This window comes from Sminthopsis crassicaudata, chromosome 1 (genome assembly GCF_048593235.1).
Source record: "Sminthopsis crassicaudata isolate SCR6 chromosome 1, ASM4859323v1, whole genome shotgun sequence".
Lineage (NCBI taxonomy): Eukaryota > Metazoa > Chordata > Mammalia > Dasyuromorphia > Dasyuridae > Sminthopsis > Sminthopsis crassicaudata.
The window spans coordinates 575,926,475-575,954,401 of record NC_133617.1 but is presented as its reverse complement, the minus strand read 5'-3'; the positions used below and the strand labels follow the sequence as shown (position 1 = coordinate 575,954,401).

General features: G+C 33.5%; 1 protein-coding gene across 5 annotated transcripts; it reads right to left on the bottom strand.

Moving 5' to 3' along the window:
- On the bottom strand, positions 1-27,893 carry GTF2H2 (general transcription factor IIH subunit 2). 5 transcript variants are annotated; one of them, XM_074282221.1, is made up of 17 exons: positions 27,760-27,866; positions 26,193-26,362; positions 19,913-20,008; positions 19,725-19,802; positions 17,083-17,119; positions 16,778-16,864; positions 14,726-14,776; positions 14,256-14,310; positions 11,667-11,772; positions 9,978-10,068; positions 9,753-9,840; positions 8,996-9,103; positions 5,902-5,965; positions 5,170-5,273; positions 4,348-4,450; positions 1,262-1,301; positions 1-320 (listed from the first exon to the last, which is right to left on the bottom strand). In XM_074282221.1, the coding sequence occupies exons 3-17, from the start codon at positions 19,966-19,968 to the stop codon at positions 201-203; spliced, it is 1,188 nt and encodes a 395-aa protein (XP_074138322.1). In that variant the 5' UTR covers positions 19,969-20,008; positions 26,193-26,362; positions 27,760-27,866; the 3' UTR covers positions 1-200. The 5 variants fall into 5 exon arrangements, with proteins under 5 accessions (XP_074138322.1, XP_074138321.1, XP_074138323.1 ...); XM_074282220.1 differs by lacking the exon at positions 26,193-26,362 and having other exon boundaries at positions 27,760-27,893; XM_074282222.1 differs by lacking the exons at positions 26,193-26,362; positions 27,760-27,866 and adding an exon at positions 21,396-21,550.
- Positions 27,894-27,927: the final 34 nt, after the last annotated feature.

The following is a 27,927-nucleotide window of genomic DNA, read 5'->3' as shown; positions in this document are numbered from 1 at the left end:
TTACATAACACAAGAAAAAATTTATTAAAAATATGAAAGTTTTTGAAACACAAAACATTTTCTTAAAAAAAAAACCAACCTATTTCAAATTATTCTTCATGTTTTACTACAATCCAGAGAGCTATTTCTCAAGTCACCCTACAATAGGTTGTATTTTTCTTTTTTTTATATAGAAATAGAAGATGTAGGAAAGGATGTAGTTATACACCAGCAGGAATTGGATTCTTATGAATACAACCAGGGCAGCAATGAAGAGAGTCATGAATAAACAAGTCACAGTCCACACAGAATACATTTTGGCACACAGTGCAAATATAAACCTGCAATAAAGAGTGGGAAGAAGAACAAAGAAAAACAAGTTAAAATTAATTGTCAAATGTTAAATTTAACATAAGAATTTAAGAGAGACATGGCTAGCTACGAGTCCCTCGATAGAAGAGTATTAGTTATTTTATTATTTTTATTTATTAACTCTTCTCCCCCTTTCCCCATTTTATAACAGTGAGTTAAATTTTGTTTTGTTTATAGTGATCAAACTAAACAAAATCAACAACACAAAATCAGGAAAATATTTTTAGATGATTTTTCCCCCTCGTTTTTATTTTTGCTTTTCCCCCAGTAAAGCAGTTGAGGTTAAGTGACTTGTCCAAGGTCACATAGCTAGGAAGTGTATGAAGCCAGATTTGAACTCATACAAAGGTTTCTCTGACTCCAAAGCCAGTGCTCTATCCATTGCACCATCTAGCTGCCACCTTTTAAATCATTTTTCAAAAATGTTACTAAATGGTAACAAAATGAAATGGTAAATGGTACTAAACCATTACTAAAATGGTAACAAAGTAAGGCTGATTTTAAAAACAATTTTTAAAAATCTTTATACTTTCAAATCAATTTTGTTATAAAATTAACATTATAAAAAGGTATCTAATGATAGAGAGTGTTTTATGAATATGACCAATATTGAATGTAATAGGCTCATCCAGAAAGTACTTTATATTAATTTTCATTTCCTCCTTATTTACAAGTCAGTATTTTACACCTAGGTGCTAGCTACTGAATTCAAAAGAAGACTGTTTCAGCTGATCAAATTTTCACTTTAAAACTGAGAGAGAGAGAGAGAGAGAGAGAGAGAGAGAGAGAGAGTGTGTGTGTGTGTGTGTGTGTGTGTGTGTGTCTTGTCTGTCTCTCCCCCCCCCCCCCATCTATCTCCCTCCCCTTACCCTCACCAAACATTTTGGTAATTAGAAACCAGTGGACTTACATGTTGATCTTTTAATTCCCCTAGGCATCCCTGACAAAATCTGGGGAGGAAAAAAAGAAATATTCTTAATCATTTTTTAAAAATATAATTATCTTAAAAAGACATTTTATGCTCAGTTCTATTAGGCCAAAATTCTAAGCACTGGAAATAATGCCAGAAAAAAACAGATTATAATAATATATTGGGATTCTCAAACAGATTTTGTCACATTTAGCTTTTAGAACAAAGACATAAATGACGCCATTAGTGAGAGTCAATAAATAATAAGGGCATTTATATTGTTCTTTAAGATTTGCAAAATATCACAAACATATCATTTATCCCTCAATAGTTGCGTGCTATTATCCCCATTTTTCAGATGAGGAAATAGACAGAAGATGCATGATTTACACAGGGTTTTCTAGCTATAAAATGTCTGTGGTGAGATTTGAACCTTAGTCTATGATTCCAAGTCCAGAGCTATACACTGAAGCACCTAGTAATCTCTAACAGTTCTCTCAATCAAGCCAGCACTATGTAGCAACTACTAAATGCCAGGTACTGTGCCAGGACCTAGAAGAAACTAAGACAGAAGAGAAATAGTTTCCAGTCTTAAGAAGCTCACATTTCAGCAGAGGAATCAAATATATAGAAATTGCATAAAGAGGTACAGGGGAACCATAAAAGGAAAGAATATGCTTTCCATGGGGGAAGCATGGACACATGGACCTGCCGAACAAGCTGAGCCTTGAAGGTAGGCAAAGTGCCTAAGAGATGACCCTAAGAAGGAGTGTGTTCCAGGCAGAGGTAACAATACAAGGACATGGAAAAAAGGGAATAGGAAGGGGGAGGTAGAGAGAGAAGGCTTTCTGCGTTGGCTATAGAGTGCACATACAGTATAATTAAGGCTAGAAAGTTATATTGGGACCCAACTGTAAAGGGAGAAGTCTTAAATGCTAAGCAGCTAGGCTTATATCTCACTCTGAAATTTAATGAATAATTCAATCAAAAAAGTCTCCAGGATCAAGAATGTTACCATAAGTACAAAGGCACAACAGAAACTATATAAGGACAGGAAGAAAAGCAGGTAATGCTGAAAAACACATGCAGGAAGGCACCAGCTCTTTTCCCACTGACATGCACTATGGGCAGCACACAAAAAGTAGAGACACCTACCACATCTGGGCCTGGATTCAGAAGAATTAAAACAACTTGATTCTTATAAGGCCAAGACTTTCCTATATTATCCATGCATCATTCTTATCTAAACTTTGCATTTTCTCAGAACCTAGCATAGTATTCTGTACACAGTGGGTACTTAACAAATATTTAATTAAGTAAAATCTTAGTTCTTCTTTAAAGCAGAACCTCTATTATAAACAAGGACTTGGGTACTTTATGTTCAATAGTAAGACTTCTGAAAATAATAAAAATAATAAAATAATAATAAAAAAGTTTCTTTCAAAATACTCTCAAATTCAGATTGATATTCCCCATAATTAGTCAAAATTATTGAGTTTGTAAACTACAAGATCATAAAACATAGTTGTCATGACTCTGATATATGTTCCAAAACGCCAGCCTTGGCAATTGCTATATTTGAATTTTTGAGCTTCACTGTATTACAGCAGAATTCCAACAAGGATAATATATATTTACTTAGTATTTTATGGCACATATCCCCATCCCATGCAACTTTGATAGTACAGAGGAAATGTGAAAGAGAGAGAGAAAAAATGAGAAAGGCAGAGGGAGAGAGCGAAAAGAAGGAAGAGGGAAGGAGAGAGAGGGGTTGAGAGAAAAACACACACACACACACACACACACACACACACACCCTCTCCAGTGACAGAACTCATAAAAAGATTTCCTACTCCCAGATAAGTAATCATTTCACCACACTACAGACATGGAAAGGCTCCTGAGAAAATGTGGTTCTAAACTCTCTTTTTACTGTACATACTCTTTAATCCAGCACTGTTTCTACTGGGTCTATCATAAAGAGATCATAAAAAGATGGAAAAGGACCGACGTATGCAAAAAATGTTTGTAGCTGACCTTTTTGTGGTGGCAAAGAATTGGAAATTGAGTGAATGCCCATCAGTTGGGGAATGTCTGTATAACTTATGGTATATGAAAGTTATGGAATATTATTGTTCTATAAGAAATGATCAGGAGGATGATTTTAGAGACTAAATGAAATGAGTAGAATCAGGAAATCATTGTACACAGTAACAACAAGATAATGAGAAGACCAACTATGATGGACTATGGAGATTGAAAGTGGATCAAAGCATAGTACTTTCACCTTTTTTTTTGTTGTTGTAGTTGTTTGCTTGGTTTTTTTCTTCTTTGTAATAGTTTTTACACTTTTGACATTTTTCTTGCACAGCATGATGAATGTGTAAATACATTTATAAGAATTGTACATGTTTAACCTATATTCGACTGTTTGCTGTCTTAGAGAGGGAGGAAAGGGAAAAGGAAGGAGAAAAATTTAGAACACAAAGTTTTGCAAAAGTGAATGTTGAAAACTATCTTTGTATGTTTCTGGAAAAATAAAACTGTATTTAAAAAAAAACTCTCAAAGCAGCTAGATGGAGCAGTGAGCAGAGCACCTGGAGTCAGAAAGACCTGAGTTCAAATATGATCTCAGATACTACTAGCTGTGTGACCCTGGGTAAGTCACTTACCCCCAACTGCTTCTCCCAAAAAAGAAAACACACACACACACACACACACACACACACACACACACACACACACACACACACACACACACAAAACACCTCTCTTTTCAAAGATGAGGAAAAGGAAGGCCAAAGAGGTTAAATAATATATACCAAAGGACAATCAGGACTTGAATTCACAACCTTTTGATCCAAATATAGCCCTCTTTCCACTGGGCTGCACTTGCTTCCCAAGCAGCATTTTATTTTCCATTCACAAGAATTTAAATAATGTTCACCTTTAGCAGACCAAGACATAGCAATCCTACCAAAAATGAAAAACCTTGCTGTCTTGTTATATTTAGGAATTAACCATTTACCTAAATATTTCTAGATTATTATAACTTGAAGTATATTATAGCTATAAACCAACTTTACCTCTCTCCATTATGTTCTTCCAAAGAAACTTCTTGAAAAGCCTCCAAAGGAAACAGATGATGATAAGACCGTGCCAGATGGGGAGCAGATACCAATGTTAAACCTAACACTCAAAACAAAGAACAATTAATTGCTGAAAATAAAGGACAATTACCAAAAAACAAATTGATAAATCTCAACTAATATCCCTTATCAGTTCCTGGGAATATAAATTTCATACTTCATTATTTAAAATTTTAGCCACATATCATAACAACAAAATCATTCAACTATATACAATTAATATGCAATAGCCAAAACCTCTTTTATTTGACCATCTGCTAGAGTTATCACTTCCTTAGGTAGAGAAGAAAGGCACTCATTTCAAAACCTAATTTACACTTGAGCTCCAGCAGAGTTACCTCCTGTGTCTGGCAGCTTTATTTGAATATTTTTTTAAATCTACCTTACTAATCAATGCACAAAATCATCTATGCAGCAAATCTTTAAGCAAGAGATTCTTCTCTGAAACGATACACAAGGAAATGCTTGATTCCACACAGAATAGCAAATGCATCATACATGCAGCATAGAAAGAAATCCTTTCTACTGGACAACAGTAAACTCAAAAGATAGAGGAAAGACTGGATTTTTAGATTCACTTAAACCAAAAATCACAGAATGGCCTTCAAGTTTATCTAGTCTAGATTCAAGGCCCAAAGACCCAAAAAGCTTACTTATCCAAGGTCATGTAAGTAGTAAATGACAAAACTTATGATTGGAGGCAATCACTCAGATCATCTAAAAGTAAATAAAGTGAAATTATGAGTAATAGTGACTTACCACAGATTTTGCATTCAACTGGAAGTTCGGAGTACTTTGCCCGACACTGTGGACAGAAGTACCCTCCTAATGTAAGGCCTGGCTCAGAACTGCTATCCAAATGCCTTTAGGGGAAAGTTTGAATGATCACTTTTTTGAGTATAATGAACTATTCTGAATAATAATGAATAAGAAAGAGGGGAGATAAGTTCAGTAAAACTAATCAACACATCAAAAAACTCTGACATCATATGTAGTATTCCACAGTCTCTCACCTCTGCAATAAAGAGTGAGGAAATACTTCTCATGAAGTTCTTGGAGTTCAAACTTGGCCACCATAATTTTTCACTTAATTCAGTTTTGACTGTTCTTTGTTATTACTGTTCTTTCCATTCATAGTGTTTTAGTCATTCTCCCCCTGATTCTGATTATACCCTCCTAGGCTCCTCTGAAGTCATCATATTATTATGTCTTATAACAGGATAATATCCCATTAAAGTGAGGTATTATAAGTTGTTTGTCCATTGCCTAATTGATGATAATATTTATTTTGATATAAGATATTAAAAAATTGTTGCCATCCTTAACAAGGGATTTATCCACATCAATTCCAATAGCAGCCAAGTAGTAACAATCTGGCCAAGAAAATATTTTAAATTAAAATCATTTCCTTAAACTTTATTTCTTTTTGTTTGTAATACATTAAATAATGTATTAAGGATTAAATGACAAAATTTTGAAATCTTTACTTACGCCATGCTAAAAGAAGGTTTAGCATCCTGATCAGATAATGAGGCAATAGTGTGCTGAGGAAAACCTTTAAAGGAGAAAAAATATTATTTCTTTTTCTGAATCAAGTGACAATTCTATGATTTAGTATCTGAACTTTTTCAAGTTGCATTACAAAAATAATTTTAGCAAACATCATTTCTCTATCATCTCAATGTCTCCTAGAGATCATCTGTTAGGTAGCTAAATATGAGAAATAGGTCTACAATTCCAATTACAAAGTTGCAAATAAAAATTCAAGACAAAAAAGCAGGGTGATAAAGATTCTATCCTCAAACAGGGGATTACTAACTCCTTGAATTCCAAAGGGGGTAGGGGTAACAAAGTGTAATAAAGAAAGTAGGCAAATAGTTGCTCAATGATGAAAATGAATGGAATGGAACAAAAAGGTATTTATTAAGCATGTATTATGTGTGAAGCATTATGCCAAGTTCTGAGAATACAAACAGAAACAAAGTGAGACAGTTCTTACTCTCAAGGAGTTTTCACTCTAAACAAATGAGATCACAGAGAAAGAGGATTCTTTTTAGGCAAATAAAAAAGTCAAGAAGTACTTCAGGTCTGACTTAAAGAGTAACTAAGAATGGAAAAGTTCCAATGAATTTAAGAAGCAAAGGCTCAGTAGTTGGTCCCCTGACCAACAGTGCGTCCAATAGTCAAAATGGAAGTGGACTCTGGAACATCTCTGGAAAATATGGAGATGGAAGTGGGTGGTGTGTATGTCAGGATCCAGCTGAGAGTAGACAACTAGTAGTTAAGAGAAACTGGAATATGAATTCTATCATATGTATTCTCTAAGGATAGAGGGGATTTAATCCACACATCCAAAGACAATCCATGAGTCATATAAATTATTAAGATGCCTTTACTAATTGAAATAATTCAAACAAAAAATGTTTACTTTTCTTTGAATTGCCTAGTTGTGAGACACTAATATACTACTGGTAGAGCCATGAGCTAATCTAACCATTCTGGAAAACATTTTGAAATCCAAGACCTATAAAACATGTATATCCTTTGATTCAGCAATATCACTGCTAGATCTATATCACAAAGATATCCACAAAAAAGGGAAAAGGACCTATATTTGTAAGAAAATATTTATAGCATCATTTATGTAGTGGTTAAGAATTGGAAATCAAAGTTTTACCCATTAATTAGGAAATGGCTAAACAAGCTGTGGCAAGTGATTGTAATAGAATATTATCAAGCTATAACAAATGACAAACAAGATAATTTCAGAAAATTTGGAAAGATTTACATAAACTGATGCAAAGTGAAGTAAACAGACTCAATATGTACATTGTACACAGTAACAGCAATATTGTTTAATGAGGAACTGTGAAAGCCTTAGCTATTCTCAGCAATGCAATGATCCGAAATAATTCTAAGCACTTACAATAAAAAATGCTATCTCAGAGAAAACTGTTTAAATAAAGACTGAACCATGCTTGTTTTCATCTTTTTTTTTCATTTTTCTTTCATTTTCTTTTGTTTATTTGAATAATAAATGATAATTTATTTGAATAATAAATGATAATGAATCAAAATAATAAATTGAATAATAAATGATAATGAATCAAAAGTGATTATTACTTATCTATAACATTCTCAGAAATGAGAAAATTCTCTCCCCCTTAGACAATTAGAGTTAAATGACTTGCCCAGGGTCACACAGCCACAATTATCATGCTGCATAAGAAAAATCAGATCAAAAAAGAAAAAATGAGAAAGAAGACAAAATGTAAGTAAACAACAAAAAGAGTGAAAACACTCAGTCCCCACAGTGCTCTCTGAGTACTCAGTAAGGTAGATTTCTAAACCCCTACTGAATATGTATATTATTTCCTATTTGAGCCAATTCTGATGAGAGTAAAGTTCAGTCACTCATCCTTTACTCCCCCTCGTCCCCTCCACTGTAAAAGCTTTTTCTTGCTTCTTTTTTAATGGCAGATAATTTGCACCATTTCTCCTTTTCCCTTTCTTCAGTACATTCCTCCCTCACTCATCCTTAATTTCATCATTTAAAGATATTATCCCTTCACGTTCAACTCACACTGGTGCTCTCTGTCTATATATACTCCTTCTAACTGCCATAATAATGAGAACAGCTGAACTACTTTTTAAAAATTCTTTTAAAATTTGTTGGAGGATGGCTCCCTTGGGGAAAAGATAGAGAACCAATTTTGGAAAAGAAGGTACAAAAACAAAATAAATCAATAAAAGAAAAAATTTAAAAGTTAAAACTGATTCTTTTGTTAAAATAAAAACTAAAACTGATTATTTTTAAAATTACTCATTTTGAATAGTTAATATTAGAGGTATTGTGGGCAGATTAGTACATTAATACATTGCAGGTGAAACTGGGAATCAGTGTTAACATTTTGGAAATCAATTTGAAATTATGCAAAGTGAATAAAGCATCTATACTCTCATCTAAGATTCGAACATAAAGATCTGATCTAAAACTTGCACCAATAGGGATACATATCAAGGAAGTACCAGACCCTCATATACATGAAAAATTTTTTTGTAGTAGGAAAACATTGGAAACAAAGTACATATCCACCAACTTGGGTGGGAATGGCTAAACAAAATGTGATATATTAATGCAATGGAATTATTATTGTTCTATAAAAGATGACACAGAGTAACAAAGACAGACTTACATGAACAAGAGAGTAAAGTAAGCAGAGTCAAGAAATCAACATGCACAATAATTATAATAATGTAAATGAAAAGACCAACCACCATAAAATAATCTAAAATTACAAAGAAAAAGTATGGCCTCAAAGAAGAGATATAAGAAGATATCATCACTCCCCTTCTTTACAGAAGTGAGAGGTCTATTCATTTGGAATACTAAACATACTTCCAATTTTTTTCATGTATTTATTGCTTTTTATTTTTTCCCTCTTTTTTTTTTCCTTTAAAAAATATTATTTGCTACATGAAATAGTTCTGCGAGAAAGGTTAGGGAAACTGATAATTTTTGGCAATATAAAGATAGCAATCAAAATTTATTTTTATAAATAAAAATAAACAGAATAAAACTTACCCATACGAATAAGAGAGCATTCAGAACTTGAACTGGCAGGTGGAGGACTAACATGATGTGTTAGGAGTTCTTTATAATGACTTTCATCTAAAATAACATGGTATGTTCCTAAAAATTGGGAAGAAATATAAAAAATTTGGCTTTTAACCATGTAATTAAAACCCAGTTTCTATAAAATTTCATTAGTCATTTTAGCTATAAAAATATAAAATATAAGATTTGAATAAAAAAACTTTAAGGCAAAATAAACTATTATTTTAAAAAGCTTTATTAGGTAGAACAGTGGATAGAGCACCAGACCTGAGGTCAGGAGGGCACGAATTCAAGTCTGGCCTCAGACAATTAAAATTTCCTGGCTATGTGTACCTGGGCAAGTCATTTAACACCAATTGCCTCAGGGGGGAAAAAAAAGAGCTTTACATGGATAACTTTCCCTGAATGACATCAGCTAGGCATAATAAGGATATAATTATAATTTAGAAAGAGTAAACTTATATGGAATCTTTTTCAAGAACATGGAAATTTTTAAAAAATTTTAAAAAAAGAACATAGAAATTTTTCCTTTCATATTCTTGGTTTTGCAAATAGATGATATTTTTTAAAAACAAAAGTAAAAATAAGTTGGCTGCCAGTATTTTGGGCTATAAGATATACACTGTAATCAAGTTAAAAAGCCAAAAAGGACTGAATAACTTAATGTAATTTAAGATTTATACTTCTTAAATGGTAAGAGATATTGAGTATTCTATATACTTACCACCAGTTTCACGGGCAAGTACAGTGCAAACTCGAACTTCAGCAGATAAGCCGATAACAGACACTCTAATTTTAGCTGCCTTTAAATTCTTCATAAGAAACAAGAAAAGCGTGGTACAGACAACACCTTAATAAGTATGTTAAATATAAAGAGTACATAAAAACGATAAGATTATTATCTTTAAAATTGTAATTTTGTTCTCTTTTTCAAACAAATAAGAGTCACCTTGATTAAATCATAGATGTTAGATGGATCACAGGTAGTAAGACTGCCAAAGATGATAAGGACTTCTCTACTTGTGTGCCCTGGCATATGTCTAAAAATAAAACAAAGTACACTATGATGAGGATTAGGAAATTTTATTTACATAATTTACATCTAGCTTAAAAAGAAGGATAGTTTAACATTTCAGGAACATTAAAGAATGAGGTATTTGTATATGGAAACAGGGCAACTAGGTGGCGCAGTGGATAGAGCACCAGCCTTGAATTCAGGAGGACCCGAGTTCAAATCTGATCTCAGACACTGAAGACTTCCTAGCTGTGTGACCCTGGGCAAGTCACTTAACCCTAGCCTCAGGGGGGAAAAAAAAATAATAATATATGGAAACAGTGAGGTGGTTTCAGCTGTTTTACCCCAGCACCAAGGGGTTCCAAATTTATATTTATTCCTTAAAGATTTTCTTTCTAATACTTTGAATTTAGCTATCCTTTTATGTGGTCAATGACAATATTTATTAGATTACTCAAATACATAATTTCTAATTTTCTGTATGCTGAGAAATTAAATAATCACACTTGTTAGAAAAGTTAGAAAAGAAAAGTTAGAAAAGTTCTAAACAATATGTAATAACAATTATAAGGAATTTTGTTTACAAAGCAATTTCCTCACAACAATGCAAGGTATGAAGGGTGTTCTCACCTTCATTTTATGGATGAGAAGGAGGTTCTGAGTGGTCAAATACTTAGTAAATTAAATGCTATAAGCAAGATTAAATCCAGAACTAACTCTCTATGCTATATTGTAATGCCTCTGCAGTAAGGTAAGATGAGTTACATGAGTAAATCTAATTCAATTATATTAAGAGAACAATGATAATAATTGATATGTCTGGGGCACTTTAAAATTTCAAAAATGGTTTGCAGAAATTATTTGTTACAACAACTTGGTATACTATATATTTTAGGTATTATCATCCCCAATTTATGAATGAGAAAACACAGGCCCAGAGACTTTAAATGAGCTGACAATGACCACTTGGCCGGGTCTGTTGTTCCTGAATCCAGGTGCTGTTCTTTTCACTATCAACAAACTCTTCTCACTTGCTTGTTGTCTGCAGAGCACAATGCTGGGCACTGGATACAGGAGATGAACTTGTGAGCAAATTTTGGCTATGCAGGGATATTTTTTACTTCCAGATAAATAGGAGATTGGACTGTTATGGACAGATGAGGCTGCCAGATAAGCCAGGTATATATACGAGCTCTAGGCAAAGATACTAGGCAAAAAATCTTGTCCTACATTTAATCAAAGTGAAATCAAATCACCAATTCTTATATTGAATTTTTTCATGTTCAACAAGCTATTTTTAAATTTTCATTATATTAAATATATTTATTTTGGAATGAAGTTAAAATAGTTAATAGTTGTCCATACACTTCTAAAATTTTGGAGAGAACAAAATACTTGTCTCCTGAAATCTAAAGTGAGGGAAATAAAAATATTTTCTAATATCACCTCCAAATAATATTATACAACATAAATATCCTTCTGGGTCCCCTGGATTAACAATGTTATTACAGCTATGACCCAACATAGCACTTTAACCCCTTTAAATTTATACTAAACCCCTAATTTTTATAATTTATACCCATAAAAATTTATGTTAAAAAATAAAACATATAAAACACTGACTTTAGAGTCTGCATGGCCAGGCTTAAAGAATTGTAGAGAGATGGCTCTCCATGACATGTCATATCTACTGCTTTCTTGAGAGAGGTTATATGCTTCCTTGCATTTCCTAAAATGTAAAATATATAAATAAAATATAAATTGTATACACACATTTATTAATTACACAATCAAATTCTAATAAGATTTTCCCCTAAATATCATTATTAGTTCATATATTGCTAATATGGTAAAATCTTACAATAAAATCCCATTTTTTTTTCTACTCTAAAACTAGTCCTGGACAGAAATTCTATTTGAATACCTGATCACTCTGCATATCTATGCAGCATGTTAACAAATATTTAACACTTTTAAGCTGTTGAAATGATGCCTAAATTGATACTGAGTAGCAGTAATTAGTGCTTCCTTGAGAAGGTACTAAGGATGCTTAAGATGAAAAAAGTTTCATTTGGTCAAGTTAATTCAATGTGTGGCAAGGAAACTTAGTCCTACAAATTTATTACATTTATGATTTTTCTTTCTATTCTCACAATAACCATAATAGTGTTTTGTATTAAAGTCATCTAATAAATATGACTTTTTATTATAAATATTTTTGTGTAAATCGTGTAAATTTGTTACTTTATCATTTCTAGCTTTTTCCAAAACTTCACTCCTCAGAAAAATGTAAATGAAAAGTGTGTCACAACAGAAGAAAATTTAGAAATCATCTAGACCAAGATATCATGGACCTTTCTGGCAGTCTGGTAAAGCCTATAGATATCTTCTCAGAATACTGTCTTTAAAAATGCATAAAGTAAATATAAAGAATTACAAATGAAGTCAATTATATTGAAATATAGTTAGCAAAAAAAAAAATTTTTTTTCTTAATAGATGCCAAGTAAAGAATCTTTGATTTTAGTCCTATGCACTTATTTTATAGATTAAGAAATGAAGACAAGAAGAGTTAAGGGAAGGGACCAGAATGGAATCTAGAACTAGTTTCCTCAATCACAAAACAGTGCATGGCATGAAAGTTACTATCCCAAACTGTTCCTACAAAAGTTTTGCCAAGAATGTACAACAGTTATGTCAGAGAATTTTGCTATTTAAGGGGATGATAGACTTAATCCAAATAAAGTAGCTCATTATGGATCTGCAACGAAATGAGTATGCATATAATGCATAATTTCATCCAGTCAAACATTCAAGACAAATTGAACAGGAGGCCACCTGGTTTTAAATAACCTGTTTATTACATAAATATTCAATTCAGGGTCAACTTTATTACCCAGAAGATTGTTTCCCAAAGATATCAGTATTCTTTTCTTCTTTTTACCAAGAACTGATTGCATTTTTTTTTTCAGAACATTTGCCAGTTTAAAATGTAATTTAATATAAACAGAAATCTTTAAAAAAGACCACGATTAAATATAATGCTTGTAATGTTTTCTTGTGCTCTTTAACTTAAAAGGTATATAGATTATTAAACTTTTAATTAAATATTGAGCAGTTTTACTAAATTTCTTTGTTTTTATTTTAAAAATACTCTTTATTACACAGGAGAGAATCTATACAATGGAATATGTAGGTACTGGAAAAACAAAAGATGCTGATTCAAAATTATACAAAGAAACAAAAAAAATTACTCAATTTCAAAATTAGATAGTTTAATAGTAGTAGCTCAAAATATTCTTTCATATATGCAATAAATATGAAAAAGAAATATCTGAAAATACTTAAATGAACTGATGTGAGAATAACCAAAAACATTGTATACAGTAACAACAGGATTATGTGATGATCAACTATAATGAACTTTACTCTTCTCAACAATCTAGTGATTCTATTGATCCCTGGGATGGAAAATGACATTCATATCCTTAGTGAGAACTATATGGATGGTAATAGTGTTTTCTCCTTTTTTTGTTTGTTTTCTTCTCAAGGCTTTTTTCCTTTTGGTCTGATTTTTCTTATTCAATATGACAAATATGGAAATATTTTTTAAAAGATTGCACATATCTAACTTATATCAGATTGTATGCTGTCCTGGGGAGGGATAAAGTAAACGTGGAAGAGAGATAAATTTGAAAAACAAGTCCTACAAAAATGAATGTTGAAAACTATGTATTTGGAAAAACAAAATACTATTGAGAAAAAAAAGAAAACCTGAAAAAATGCACTTAAAGTCATTATATTATCAGAGTGACCAAAGAGCAGCATTCAATTCACTTAAATATTTTGTTATAAAGTAGTTTCAGATGGTACATTAAGGACATGATCATAGCATCTTAACCAAGATTAGGTAAATAAAGAAGCAGAGATCTTTAAGGCTGAAAAGAATCCTACAAGTCACATAATCTAACCTTATTTTCCAAATGATTACAGTGAAGACTAGGGAAATTAAATATCTTCATTTCTCAAATCATGTAACCAGCACAAAATAGTGCTATTATTTCAATCCCAATCTCTTGCTTTTTAGACCAATAGTCTTTCTACAGTATATGCAAGAGAATGATGTTTAATAGGTATGGCTCCTGATATTTCAAAGCCCACCACCTAATCTAAACAGAATTAATGAATACAAATGTATAACAAGCAGCACATACCTGAGAGTTCTGTCAGCTTTTCAGCTCTCTTACTCTTAGTTACGATTATCCCAATCTCAAAAATAAATCAAAACTTTCTATTATTCTTACATATTAAATTTTTTAATTGTCAAAGAACTCAAATAAAACAAGCAATAAATTACCAAGAAATCATGATTCATAGCTAACTTACTTGCTTATAACACTTTTTAAAAAATAATTTGTCAAAATTAATCCAATTATAAGATATGAACTCTTTAGTTCCTAACATACATAATGTTTTCCTTGTACTGTTCAACTCAAGGCAAAACTTGGAACATTTATTAATCCAGGAAAATACAACCTAAATCATAATTGAATTTTTTAACCTTATCGAATTCTTTTTAAAAAGATACTAAAAACAACTGATAAATATGGAGTTGATTTCATTTTGTCAATTACATTTAGCAACATGAACAGCAATCTACTTTTACTTTAACAGAAGTACCTACCTGACTAATAGGATTCTGATCAAAATATTCCTCCACAAAGTATTCTAGTAACTGTAAAAATTAAAAAATATATATCAAAATTTCCATATTAAACATTTCAAATATTACCCATAAAGACATTATAAAGAACTTCACAAAAGCCTATACTTTTTCTTCTAATGTACAGAATCTCATACCACTACATATTCTTCCAATTCTTTATTTACTACCATATAATCACACATACTAGTATGATTTCTTAGATTTCTAGTAGATTTAAAATACTGAAATATTCAAAACTAAATGCAAAAAAAAAAAAAAATCATGACTACTAGCTACAATATAGCTTTTTTTTTTTTTTTTTTAGCTAATTTAAAAAAAAAATAATCAAAATAAATACTGAAAAATTATGAAAAGGAAGCCTGGCCCAGTAAGATGGAAAAACCACTTCTTTCAATTTCCCTGAAGTGGTTGGTAACCAAAGATATGGACAATTGAATATGGCGTCAGACTTACTTGACACAGTCAATTAATTTTTTGTAGAACTTTGCAGCTAAGTGGCACAGTGGATGGAGCACCAGCCCTGAAGTCAGGAGGACCTAAGTTCAAATCTGGTCTCAGACACATAATATTTCCTAGCAGTGTGACCCTGGGCAAGTCACTTAACTCCAATTGCCTCAGCAAAACAAACAAAAAAAATTCTTATATAACAAAAGACATCAATAAAAATGTGTAGCCGTCCCTAAAGAGCCAACCTCTGAAACAAAGAATAAGAGAGGGGGAAAAAGAAGAAAAACAACTGATATATCGACTGAATCTGACAATATATGTAATATTTCACACCCAGAGCTCCCCACCTCTGGATTCTGCATGTTATAAATTCAGAGCAGCTTCTAAGTCAAAATAACTCATCTTCCAATGTAAATAGGTAGGAATTAATTTTATCAGAAGAAAACCCAACTATTCATAACATAAAGCTTGCTGAAGTGAAATAAATTTGCAAATTAAATAGTTTTTTGGAAAGAGACTTTATTTTCAGAAAGTTATTTCTTCTCATGAAAATGAAAGGCTCTACTATTCTGTGGCTCTGTGTGGTCTACTGTTAACTGATAAATTATAATTTCAATGAAAATTAGATTGCTTAATGACAAAAAGTTTGATGCAAGAGATATTTGTTTGATTAAATGCATATTTTATTAATGAACTTTTTAAAAGTAGGATACATACTAAAACCAGTTATTTAGATATTTGGAGGAAGTATGGTAATGAAAAGAACATTACATGTATTTACGTCATTTCATGACATATACAAGTCATTTCACCTCTTCAGACTTTAGTTTCCTCATCTATAAAGTGATACTAATGATACTTAAACTATCTCACTCCCTGGATTATTTTGAAGAAAGCATTTTGTAACTCCATAAAGCACTACATGTGTTCTCCTTATAAGAACCTACAAATAAACTCAAGAGTTTTAATGATCTGTACTGTCAGACTACTACATCAAGGCATTCACTTCATTTTAAAATGTAGTGCCAACTTTTCTTCAGTTATAGTTATGAGTTTAAAACAAAATTATAAATCCAAAAGATAAGTTTCCTCAGATTTCTTTCTACACACACAATACAGTCCTCTAGTATGTGAATGTCTTCAAAGGTTATTTCCTTAGGTGAATAAAACTTTATTAATTGAGGCTTAGTAAAATTGGAATTCTGGAGAAACTACATAAGGGGCTTACTTAACTTTATCTTTGAACTACCAAATACTTACTATTTGTTACTAAAATGATTACTTTTACATTACAATATTTACTAACCAAGCAATTAAGCAATAATATCAGGTCAGCCTCCTTAAGATAATAAACTACTTTAAATCAGGTTAAGATCACATATTTCTATATTAAAACTGAATGTGCTAATTAAAAGACTAAAACAATCAGGTTGACCTTTACTTAATAATACTGCTAATCATAAATTCATAACCATACTATATATACATAAAACAATAAAAATTACATTAAAAATAGTAAGCAATTAAAGCTACCCTTTAATTAGTTTAAATAAGATATTTTACCTTTAAAGTACATGTCAGTCTATTAGGCTTTAAGTCTTGGTCTTCCATAGTTCTTGATCCATCTACAACTACATAAAGATGTCTCATCTGCAAAAATAAACAATGGAAAAATTTTAAGGATAAATTCTTAATTTCAAAAAAAGCTAGTAATTGTTCATAATAATCCATACAGAAGAAATATGAGAACTATACTTTTAAAAAATATAAACTAAAAAGTGTATGGCCACGTTGCTAATTCTACAGGACTATCTGTATATTTTAGGCAAAATATCTACAACAGTGAAAAAAACAAATTAAAAACATACCATTCCAAGTCGAACTTGTCCATGGTGCTCAAATACTCTGTTAAAATAGGGAAATATTTTAGTACAATACAATGCCATACAATTATCATAATATTAATACTATAACCTTATGAAATCACAAGAAATATGCCGCATTTTAAAATGAAATAATGAACAGTTAACACTTTTATGCCCTCTCAAGTTAGAGGAAAACAAAATATCATAACACAAAGAAATACTGTATATGGTGTCAAAAGAAAAGCTACAAGATCTTCAGCAAGTCACTAAGACACTGAGCTTCAAGTTCACCTATTTGTAAAATATGGATAATATTATACAACCAAGCTACCTACATATCTGATACTGTACCACCTAAAGTTCTTACGAGAGTTAAAAAAAATAATGTACATAAAGTTATTTTATGACCAAAAAATACTATTTCAATGTGAACTATTATGTCCTTGTAATGTCAGGACCACATTCTCATTCTATCCTTGAAGGTTCACGAGATCCTTAATAGGCCCTGGAGTGGCTTCTCTGAAATATAGCAGAGGGGAGAGGAAGAACTTACTTTCGCACATTACTTTGAATTAAAAAATAAATAAAGAGAAAGTAAATCTGAGTTAAATTAATTTTATTTTCTACATGGACTAATTTCTACACTTTTAAATGAAAAAACCAAAATACTTCAGTTATAGTTTCAAAAGAAAGAATAAAAAGAAAACATTAAGAACAATTTGTTAATATTCTTTGGAAAATAAATTCTATCTGTGCATTTACCTTTAGATGCAAAGATAAACATCCCTTTCACAATCTAAAATTGCTTCAGGGGCAGCTAGGTGGCACAGTGGATAGAGCACGCGAGTTCAAATCTGGTCTCAGACACTTAACACTTCCTAGCTGTGTGACTTAACCCCAGCCTCAAAAGTAAAATAAAATAAAATAAAATGAAATTGCTTCAGCATTATACTAACAGCTGAAGGGTCAATTTTAGTAAAATATAGGAACATTCAGCCTAAAGTTCAGGGGGCTTTTTGGAGATTGACTGTCTAGATTCTAAGACTTGCCACAAAAGGCTGAAAAGAGAAAAAGAGTTCTAGGGGGAAAAAAAAAAAGAACAAACACAAGAACAAAGGTTTTATGAGGAAAATCTTCTTTTTGTAATTGTTCAATGTAGAGTTTTTAAAAAGTTTAATCACAACACTGGGAAGTGAATGTAAACTGTTAGAACTACTGTCTATCTACCCAGGTTACTTATACCTTCGGAATCTAATACTTAATGCGTAACAAGAAAATGGTATTTACACACATATATTGTATCTAGGTTATATTGTTAACACATGTAAAATATATGGGATTGCCTGTCATCAAGGGGAGGGAGTAGAGGGAGGGAGGGGATAATTTGGAAAAATGAATACAAGGAATAATGTTATAAAAAAAAAATTACTCATGCATATATAATGTCAAAAAATTTATAAATAAAATTTTTAAAAAATTTAATCACATGTAATTATGTTATAAAGTTACTGGGCTTTTTTGTTTTGTTTTGTTTTCATTTTCTTATAGGGGTTCAAATTGTGTAATAATATAATAAAGAAAGCATGTATTTAAATATTTTAGATTATTTTCTTTTTTTTTATTCTAGCTTTTGATTTACAAGATATATGCATGGGTAATTTTTCAGCACTGACCCTTGCAAAACCTTCTGTTCCAACTTTTCCCCTCCTTCCCCTCACACCTTCCCCTAGATGGCAAGTAGACCAATACATGTTAAATATGTTAAAGTATATGTTAAACACAATACATGTATACATATCCATACAGTTATTTTGCTTCACAAGAAAAATCAGACTTAGAAATAAGCTAAAATTAAACTGAGAAGGAAATCAAAAATGCAAGTGGACAAAAACAGAGGGAGTAGAAGTGCTATGTTGTGGTTCACATTCATTTCCCAGAGTTCTTTCTCTGGATGTAGCTGGATCTCTTCATTATTGAACAAATGGAACTGACTTGGTTCATCTCGTTGAAGAAAGCCACAGCCATCAGAATTGCTCATCATATAGTACTGTGGCTGAAGTATATAATGATCTCCTGGTCCTGTTCATTTCACTCAGCATCAGGAAAATCTTAAGAGCCCAGAAAAAAACTTAGAGGGATTTCAAAATTCATTCTCTGTTGTTATGGGAGCCACCTGCTAGTGGCTGCTTCCTTTTATGTGAGAGGATGATAAGGATACAAGTAGACTGAGAGGCAGTTGCAATCTATGACCTTTCTCCTCTCCCCTCTAGTCTCATTTACTTCATTTCCAATTCATAAGCAACTTCTTCAATAAAGGCTGTTTTGCAATTCCTTCAAATGTGTTATTTCATAGCTGTGGGGGCTTTGGGAGAACCAATCTGATCCTTAATAGTATAGTCCCTTTAACACTCTACAAGCTTTCTAGGTTTCACACTTAGGCACGGTCCTTAACACTGTGTCCAAAAATAAATCTCAGTGGAAAAATTCATTACAGATATGTCAAGCAGTTCTAATCTATGCAAGGTCACTTTTAAAGAGAAAAAGGCTCACTTCCAAAGTTTTGTAAGGTTTTCTTAGCTATCAATAAAAAGATGATCTAGTAACTAGAGTCTACCTGAAAATTTTTAAGTGAACTCCTAGTTTACCTTTTTCTCTTGGCCTTGAAGAGAATGTCTTCTATGGTAGCTTTAAGTGATCCAGACTCATCTTCTTTAAGAATTTCCCTAAAAGTAATGATTATTTGAGGAAAAAAAAAAAAAAGAGAAAGAAAAAAGTTGAAAAGAACAACAAATGCTTAAAAAAAAAAAAAAAAAGTAGTCACTATTATATTTACCATGTTCTTTCATAGCCCCCTTCCCAGCGTTTTGTTTTTTCAGGTTCTTCATCCATTGTTCCTTTTTTTAGTTCCAGTTATCAAGAAGTAAATACCCTGTAAGACAAAAACATTCAATTTTTATTAGATTTTTCATATCTCAACAGTATTGGTTATCAAGTTCATCCACATGAGGGCAGCTGGTAGAAAACTGGCCCCGAATTCAGGAGGATTTGAGTTCCAAGCTGACCTCAGATGCTTAATACTTTCTAGATGTGTGACCCTGGGCAAGTCACTTAACCCCAATTACCTTAGAACAAAATTATTATCATCATCATCTTCAAGTATATCCACATAAAAAAGATATTAACAAGGAAAAAACCCAGTAACTCACATTTAACTTGAGAAAATTGAGGCCATTTGATAGTAGGTCAACTCTCTTCCTTTATAGCTCAAAAGCTTCTCTATTTTCATTTCCTTCAATCTGCTTTCAGTAGGGGCTCTTCTTTTGTGTAACTGATCCTATCTCCTACTATATTAATCACCAACTTTCTCTCAAGCATATTAAATTTCCTTTTCTCTCTAGCTACAAACTTGCTGAAGTTTTCTGTTGGGAAAAAAAAAAAAAATCTTCCCTTCACTCCTCCATATTCTTATGCTATCATTTTCTTCCCCTTCAAGCCAAACTTCCAGATTACAGAATTAGAGGCCACATAGACAAGAGGTGCTTAAGCTGGGGTGCGGGGAGTGTTCCAGGATACATTTCAATATGACAGATTCAGGGACAAGGCATATAGGGGAAAGGAAGTGAAGAGGAAGAAATGATATCTTTACTTCAATATAATTGGTTTCCTTTGTAGTTCTATGGATTTTATTTTAAGCATTTAGAAGTATTATTATTCCCCTGAGGCAATTGGGGTTAAGTGACTTGTCTAGGGTCATGATACTAGGAAGTGTTAAATGTCTGAGACCAGATTTGAACTCATGCCCTCTTGACTTCAGAGCTGGTGCTCTATCCTCTGCAACAACTAGCTGCCCCTAGAAATATTATTTTGAGAAGTCCATGACACAAAAAAGGCTAAAATTCCCTATCTAGGCCAACTTCATGCCATAGATGAGAAAAATATGGTCCTAAGAATTTAAAGACTTGCTCAAATTCACATAAAGTTATAGTTATGACTGAAACTCAGGTCTTGACTCCAAATTGCAAGTTCTTTTCAAATGCTTTCATTTTCTCATTATTTTTCATTTACTTGACAAGTGAGTTATGTTCTGTTAGGAAAATTTTATTCTTTCTTCTACTCCTTTCTTGTTCAGGCTGCTTTCCTCCTTCATGTCTTTGTATTATTTGATAGTGTTGACCACAAACTACTTCTCAGTTTTTTCCTTTTAAGTCTCTAGTTGTTCTTCTCTCTACCCTAAATAAACACAGATATGTTCTAGAGCTTTGTCCTTGAACTTTTCTTGGGATGATCTAATCTAGTGTAATGGTTTCAATTATCACCTCTATGTAGACAACTCCCAGATCTGTATCTTCAGACTCCTGTTTCAGTTCAGCATTTCTAAATACCTATTAAACATCTTCATCAACGCAACCAGTTCAACCATGAAACTCAGTATGTTCAAAGCAGAATTTAATCATCTTCCATACCTGCCCCTCTAAAAAAAAGAGATAAGGAAAGCCAGAAAGAATCACAAGCAAAGCAGTTTTGAAAATTACATGTTGAATTTATTATATATTTAAAAAGGAAAAGAAACTTCTGCATATTAAAAACTCAACATTTTGTGTCTAATCCATTTCTTCCACTCTATGATATATATGGAATGGGGAATAGATCATTTTCATTTGGTGTTTACATTCTGGATTTTTAAAAGTTTAAGAAAAAAAGGTTAAAAGAAGAATCACCTTGCCCCTTTCCTACTTTCCTGACTGAAAACTTGGCCTCTTCTCTCTTCTATCATCCCTATATAGAATCAACTGCCAAAATCCTGTTAATTTTTGCCTCTTCAGTTTCTCTCTCAATTAAATTCTCTCTTGGCTACTGCCTATTCTCTTATAACATATCCTACACATCAATGCCAAAGCAATTTTCCTAATGTATATGTCTTCCCTAAAACCTTCAACCACTCCCCTGTGGCCAACATGAGCTGCACTGGTTTGTAACATAAACTTCATTATATACCTATAAAGCATACAAAATAATTATTAGCAATATAACCTTAAAAAATAGCAAAGAGCAGGGAAACAGAAAGCAAATCTGCAGAAAACTTGATGTGTGATTCAAATCAACCAATTTATCTCAAAAGTGTTTTACAGATCAAATAGGAAGGACAATAAATGAAAAATATGTAACATTATTGAAAACATTCTTGCAGAAAATGATTTTCATTACTGACAGTAGAAACATAATATTTGTAATCAATCATAAGATAAGGAAGTGGAAATAACTGTCACTAAGATGAAAATTGGATCAATCAATGTGATCTATGTCATAGAAGAAATAAATCCATGCCAGAGTTAAGCCAGTGCATTATCAAGATATATGAATTGTAAAGAAAAAAAGACAGGATGGGCAATATTACCATAGAAAGACATTCAAGAGGACATCAGTAACCTCTTTCTTCTTCACAAGATTTTAAGAAAATCATTTACCTAAACATTGCAGTATCCTTGATAAAAAATTTTAAAAAAAAAGGACATTTTTTTGCTACAATTTTATACATCTCCACTGTTACAGAAATTAACAGAAAAGTATAAGCAATATAGGCTTTTTATTATTTAAAAAAAAAAAACAACCCAAACTGACTACAGAAAAATGCAGTTTTACTTAAAAAGTTTTACTTAAAAGACTCTCCTTTAACAAACTGTCTCCTAGGCAAACAATTAACCTTAAAATTCAGTATCAATCTGTATTCTGATGGAAGTGGATATCTTCAACATAAAGAAGAACCAACTCACTTCCAGTTGATCAGTGATGGACAGAAACAACTACACCCAGAGAAGGAATACTGGGAAGTGAATGTAAATTGTTAGCACTACTGTCTATCTACCCAGGTTACTTATACCTTCGGAATCTAATACTTAATGTGCAACAAGAAAATTTTATCTAGGTTATATTGTAACACATGTAAAATATATGGGATTGCCTGTCATCAAGGGAAGGGAGTAGAGGGAGAGAGGGGATAATCTGGAAAAATGAATACAAGGGATAATGTTATAAAAAAAAATTACTCATGCATATATATTGTCAAAAAATTATAAATAAAAATTTTTTAAAATTCAGTATCAATCTAATTAAACTGAAATTTTAAAATGAATACAATATAGAGGACAATAGGAAAGAAATTAGGTGGGGTCCCCAGGTTAGACATAGACATGGTATCATCAGGGAAATGTAAGATGGGAAGAGAAATAAGCTATTCCTATTACCTGGTGAGAGTAAAGAATGACAAATGGAAGTTGGAGTGTTCTTTTATCTTTGAAAGATTAGGAGAATTCAAAGTTTCTAGCTCATTATCTTCATTATCATTATTACTTCATTATATACTTCAAAGTGGAATCTATGTTAGGACATGAGTAAGAATTTCCTCCAGAATGGGCAGGGAAAGAATTTGATCTACATCTTGGAAAGGGTACCCAAATCATAAGAATATAAAGTCACATAAGAATCTGAATAATGAGTTAAGTGCTTGAGTGCAAAAAGTGTCGGCACTACCCTTTATAGATATCCACTCCTCATAAGTTACCTGTAAAAAATACTTGATTTCACATAAACACCAAACATTGATATTTTATTTCTATTTAGCTCCAATAACATGTGCAGGGAAAATTAGGGGTACGGTTCTACATTTGTTGTACTAAAATTAAAATGAAAAAATACTGAAACAATATGAACATGGAACTAGAGCCAAGGTCTACATTTCCATTGTTTCAAACAGACTTTAAATATCAGAAGACTGAGAAATACTACCAATTAATTGTCGCTTGGGGTGGGAAGAGGAGGGGAGACTGATAATACTATTCCTGGTCAAGAAATGACTTAAGTCACAAGGCAGAGTATAGGAAATTATGTGGATTCTCCAAGTTGGATTCTCTAAGAACTACACAGACTGAAAAGGAATGTACAAGAACAGGATGTGACCTGTACCAAAGAAATGTTGTAAAGAGAATGGCACATTGGACAGAGTACCCAGGCCTGGAGTCAAGAATACTCCTTCCTGAATGCAAATCTGGACTCACACAATTAATAGCTGTATGACCTTGGGGAAATCACATAATCCTGTTTGCCTATATTTCCTCATTTGTAAGAATAGCTGGAGAAAAAAATGGCAAACCATTCCTTGCAAATTTGTCAATGGGGTCATGAAGAGTCAGAAATGACTGAACAACAAGGAGAATGGCACGATCCTCCTAAATATATGTTAAGAAGTTTTTGTGAAAGCAACACCTTACAGGATATTATCAGCAATACTTATTTAAAAGTCTCCAAGAAGCTGCTAATATCAAATCAATGTCAGTTTTCCTTTAACAAACAGAATCATAAGGTTTGGTCAGAAGAGATCATAACTCAAAGTTTTAAGCCTGGAAAGGACCTTAGCTGAAATGAATTCAATCCCCTTCTTTTAGAGATCAGGAAACTATAGCTAAGAAAGGATAAGTGCTTTGCTCAGTCACATAGCCAATGGCACACTGAACTTGATATAATTCTTTGGTCCCTTGATTTTTTGGGGGGGTGGGGGAAAGGGAGGAGGGACTAGGTAAGGAAACATTAAATCTTTTGGCTTTGGAATCTCTCTCAGGAAACTCTCAATCTATCTGATTCAGGAAACTCCTAAACCCACTCACTGCTGACTGAGGATCTGGTCAGTGATAATCAAATTTTAGAGACGACCTTAATTCATCTGGAGATTACTCCTTAGACTTAGGCTATCAGGGACTACATAAAGCTGTTCTCTCAATTCTTTGCTACTTCCAATTTGAAATCTACTCCCCTGAAATCTCAGTTTCAACAAACCCCTCTTGCCAATTTAACTTGGGAGACTGGGACTGCAAATTCTTTTGCAATACCTGCGACACTGACCTGGGGACCCTCTCAAACATTGTGTGAAAAAGGTGAAGAAGAACTTACAGATCAAGCATATGTTGATCAGAGACTGTTAGCTAAATTAATTGAAGACTTAGAGGCCTCAATTTTGGCTTCTCCTGCAGCATGTGATTTTAGATAAGACCTGAACTACATTCCATTATCCAAAGAAGGACACTGGTGAGGAAGCTATACATCACCTTAACTACTGCATTCCACTGACTAAATAGGGGAATAGAGCGTATGTGACTAATCACACCATATAGAGTGGGATTTTGGGGTTCTTTGTCTGAAATGTATAAAAACTGTGAGCATTCTCAAATGAGTGGCCTCTCCTGCTGTGAACTTCGGCTTGCAGAACGGGATGGGATCCACTTCTTGAGATTCTAATAAATAATTCTGCTTTTTATTAGTGATCTCTGAGTAATCAATTTGGGTAGGTATCTTCGTTCCAAATACTAGGAAGGCTTGGGACTGTCAGGAGCTTCACGCTCAGCAGACTTCCTTGACACCTAGACTTGAAAGTTCTTGCATTTCTCAGCAGAAATATCTTTAACCAGGGGACATCTATCACCTATCATCCTTTCTGGGACGCCTGAAGAGGATGGGTGCTATAGAACTAGGAAAAGGAATCCCTAGAGATTCTCTTTTAGGCTGCTTCTTAAAAAACAGACAAATTTGGCCTGAAAGATTTCAAAACTAAGAAACTTAATTTCTTGAAACTCTATCCACTCATATGAAAGAGTGTTCCAAATCACTATTAATCAGAGAAATGCAAATTAAGACACCTCTGTGATACCACTACGCACTTGTCAGATTGGCTAAGATGACAGGAACAAATAATGATGAATGTTGGAGGGGCTGTGGGAAAACTGCGACATTGATGCATTGTTGGTGAAGCTGTGAAAGAATCCAACCATTCTGGAGAGCAATCTGGAATTATGCCCAAAAAGTTATCAAACTGTGCATCCCCTTTGATCCAGCCATACTACTACTAGGCTTATATCCCAAGGAAATACTAAAGAAGGGAAAGGGACCTGCATGTGCCAAAATGTTTGTGGCAGCTCTTTTTGTAGTGGCTAGAAACTGGAAAATAAATGGATGCCCATCAATTGGAGAATGGTTGGGTAAATTATGGTATATGAATGTTATGGAATATTATTGCTCTATAAGAAATGACCAGCAGGAGGAATACAGAGAGGCCTGGAGAGACTTACATCAACTGATGCTGAGTGAACTGAGCAGAACCAGGAGATCACTATACACTTCAACAATACTGTATGAAGATGTATTCTGATGGAAGTGGATATCTTCAACATAGAGAAGATATAATTCAGTTCCAGTTGATCAATGATGGACAGAATCAGCTACACCCAGAGAAGGAACACTGGGAAATGAATGTAAACTGTTTGCATTTTTGTTTTTTTGTTTTTCTTCCTAGGATATTTTTACCTTCTGAATCCATTTCTTCCTATGCAACAAGAGAACTGTTTGGTTCTGCACACACATATTGTATCTAGGATATATAACACATTTAACATGTATGGGATCCCTGCCATCTAGGGGAGGGGGTGGAGGGAAGGAGGGAAAATTCAGAATAGATGTGAGTGCAAGGGATAATGTTGTAAAAAAAAAAAATACCCATACATATGTACTGTCGAAAAAAAAAGTTACAATTATAAAATTAATAAAAAATTTAAATGTAAATTAAAAAAAAAAAGAAATTTAATTTCTTTTGCAATACTGTCTAGTTTATATCTTGGGGAACCAGGAAAAATGGCCCATTAATGGATTAATTAACTACAGCACCCTCCAGAAGCTCAACTTGTTTCGCCACAGAGAAGCCAAGTGGACTGAAGTTCCCTATGTCCAAGCCTTTCTGGCCTTGTCTCAAGATCCTGGAAAGCATTCTGGAAAGTGGTCATTCTGACCACTCCAATGTCAAACGGGACTCCAGTTCCCCAGCTGCGCTCATTTCTAGGATTAAAAATGCTGCTTCTGTTACTTCTCCCTCAGATATTTCTGAATATTCCTGTCCTGAAGCTACTTTTCCACAGGACCCCTGAAAATACTCTGGAGAAAGAAGGGTGAAATTGTCCATGGACAACCTTCTTCTATTCACGTCAGGGCCATTTCCAATACACGACACTAGAAAATTCTTGCCTTCTCCTTCCAGGAGTCCCAACCCGACCTCTGTCATGCGGCTTGGGGCAACAGCTGACAGACAGGAAGAAAAGGTTTACAATAACAACACTAACTTTTATGTGATGCTTTCACAGCAGCAAAGCACTAGGATAACCTAGTGAGGGAGCACAGAAGTGTGTGCACGCGCCCGCACGACCATTATCCCCACTTTACAGATGAGAAAACTGAGGCTTCGAGCCGCACTACTCCTAAATGACTGCGGGGGGATTTCCTGACTTCCAAGCCCATTCATTCGCGTCCATCATACATACTTATTTGGGCCAGAGACCAACATTCTTCACCCCCGTATTGTGGATTCTGCCCCAGTCGTACTCCTCCCCTCAGTCAGCCTCATTCCCCGGATTTAAAGACTCCGACGCCTTCCTCTCCAAGCCACACATAACTCCCTTTCGGTTCTGGTAGCAGCGCCCCTCACTCCTCCCCCTACCAAATAAACCTCCCATCCCCCACCGCGTCTCAGTCCCTTCCCCTACGCGACGCCCGGGCAGCCTCCTCCCAGGCGCCCCCTCCCGCTTCCCTCTCGGGAATCTTGTTCCTCTTCCTTCAAAGAGTTCCCCAGGCCCCAGGCGGAATACTCACCGCGATCCCCCGGAAGGTGACGGGTCCCGGCACCGCACGGGCCACTACAACCACCACCGAGTACAACTCAGAGCGCGCCCAGTGCACACGGCGCACGGTGCCCAGCCCAAAACCTTCCCCCGCCAGCCGGGAGCGCCGCGCCGGCGAAAAAACGTTCCGGCGCGCGGA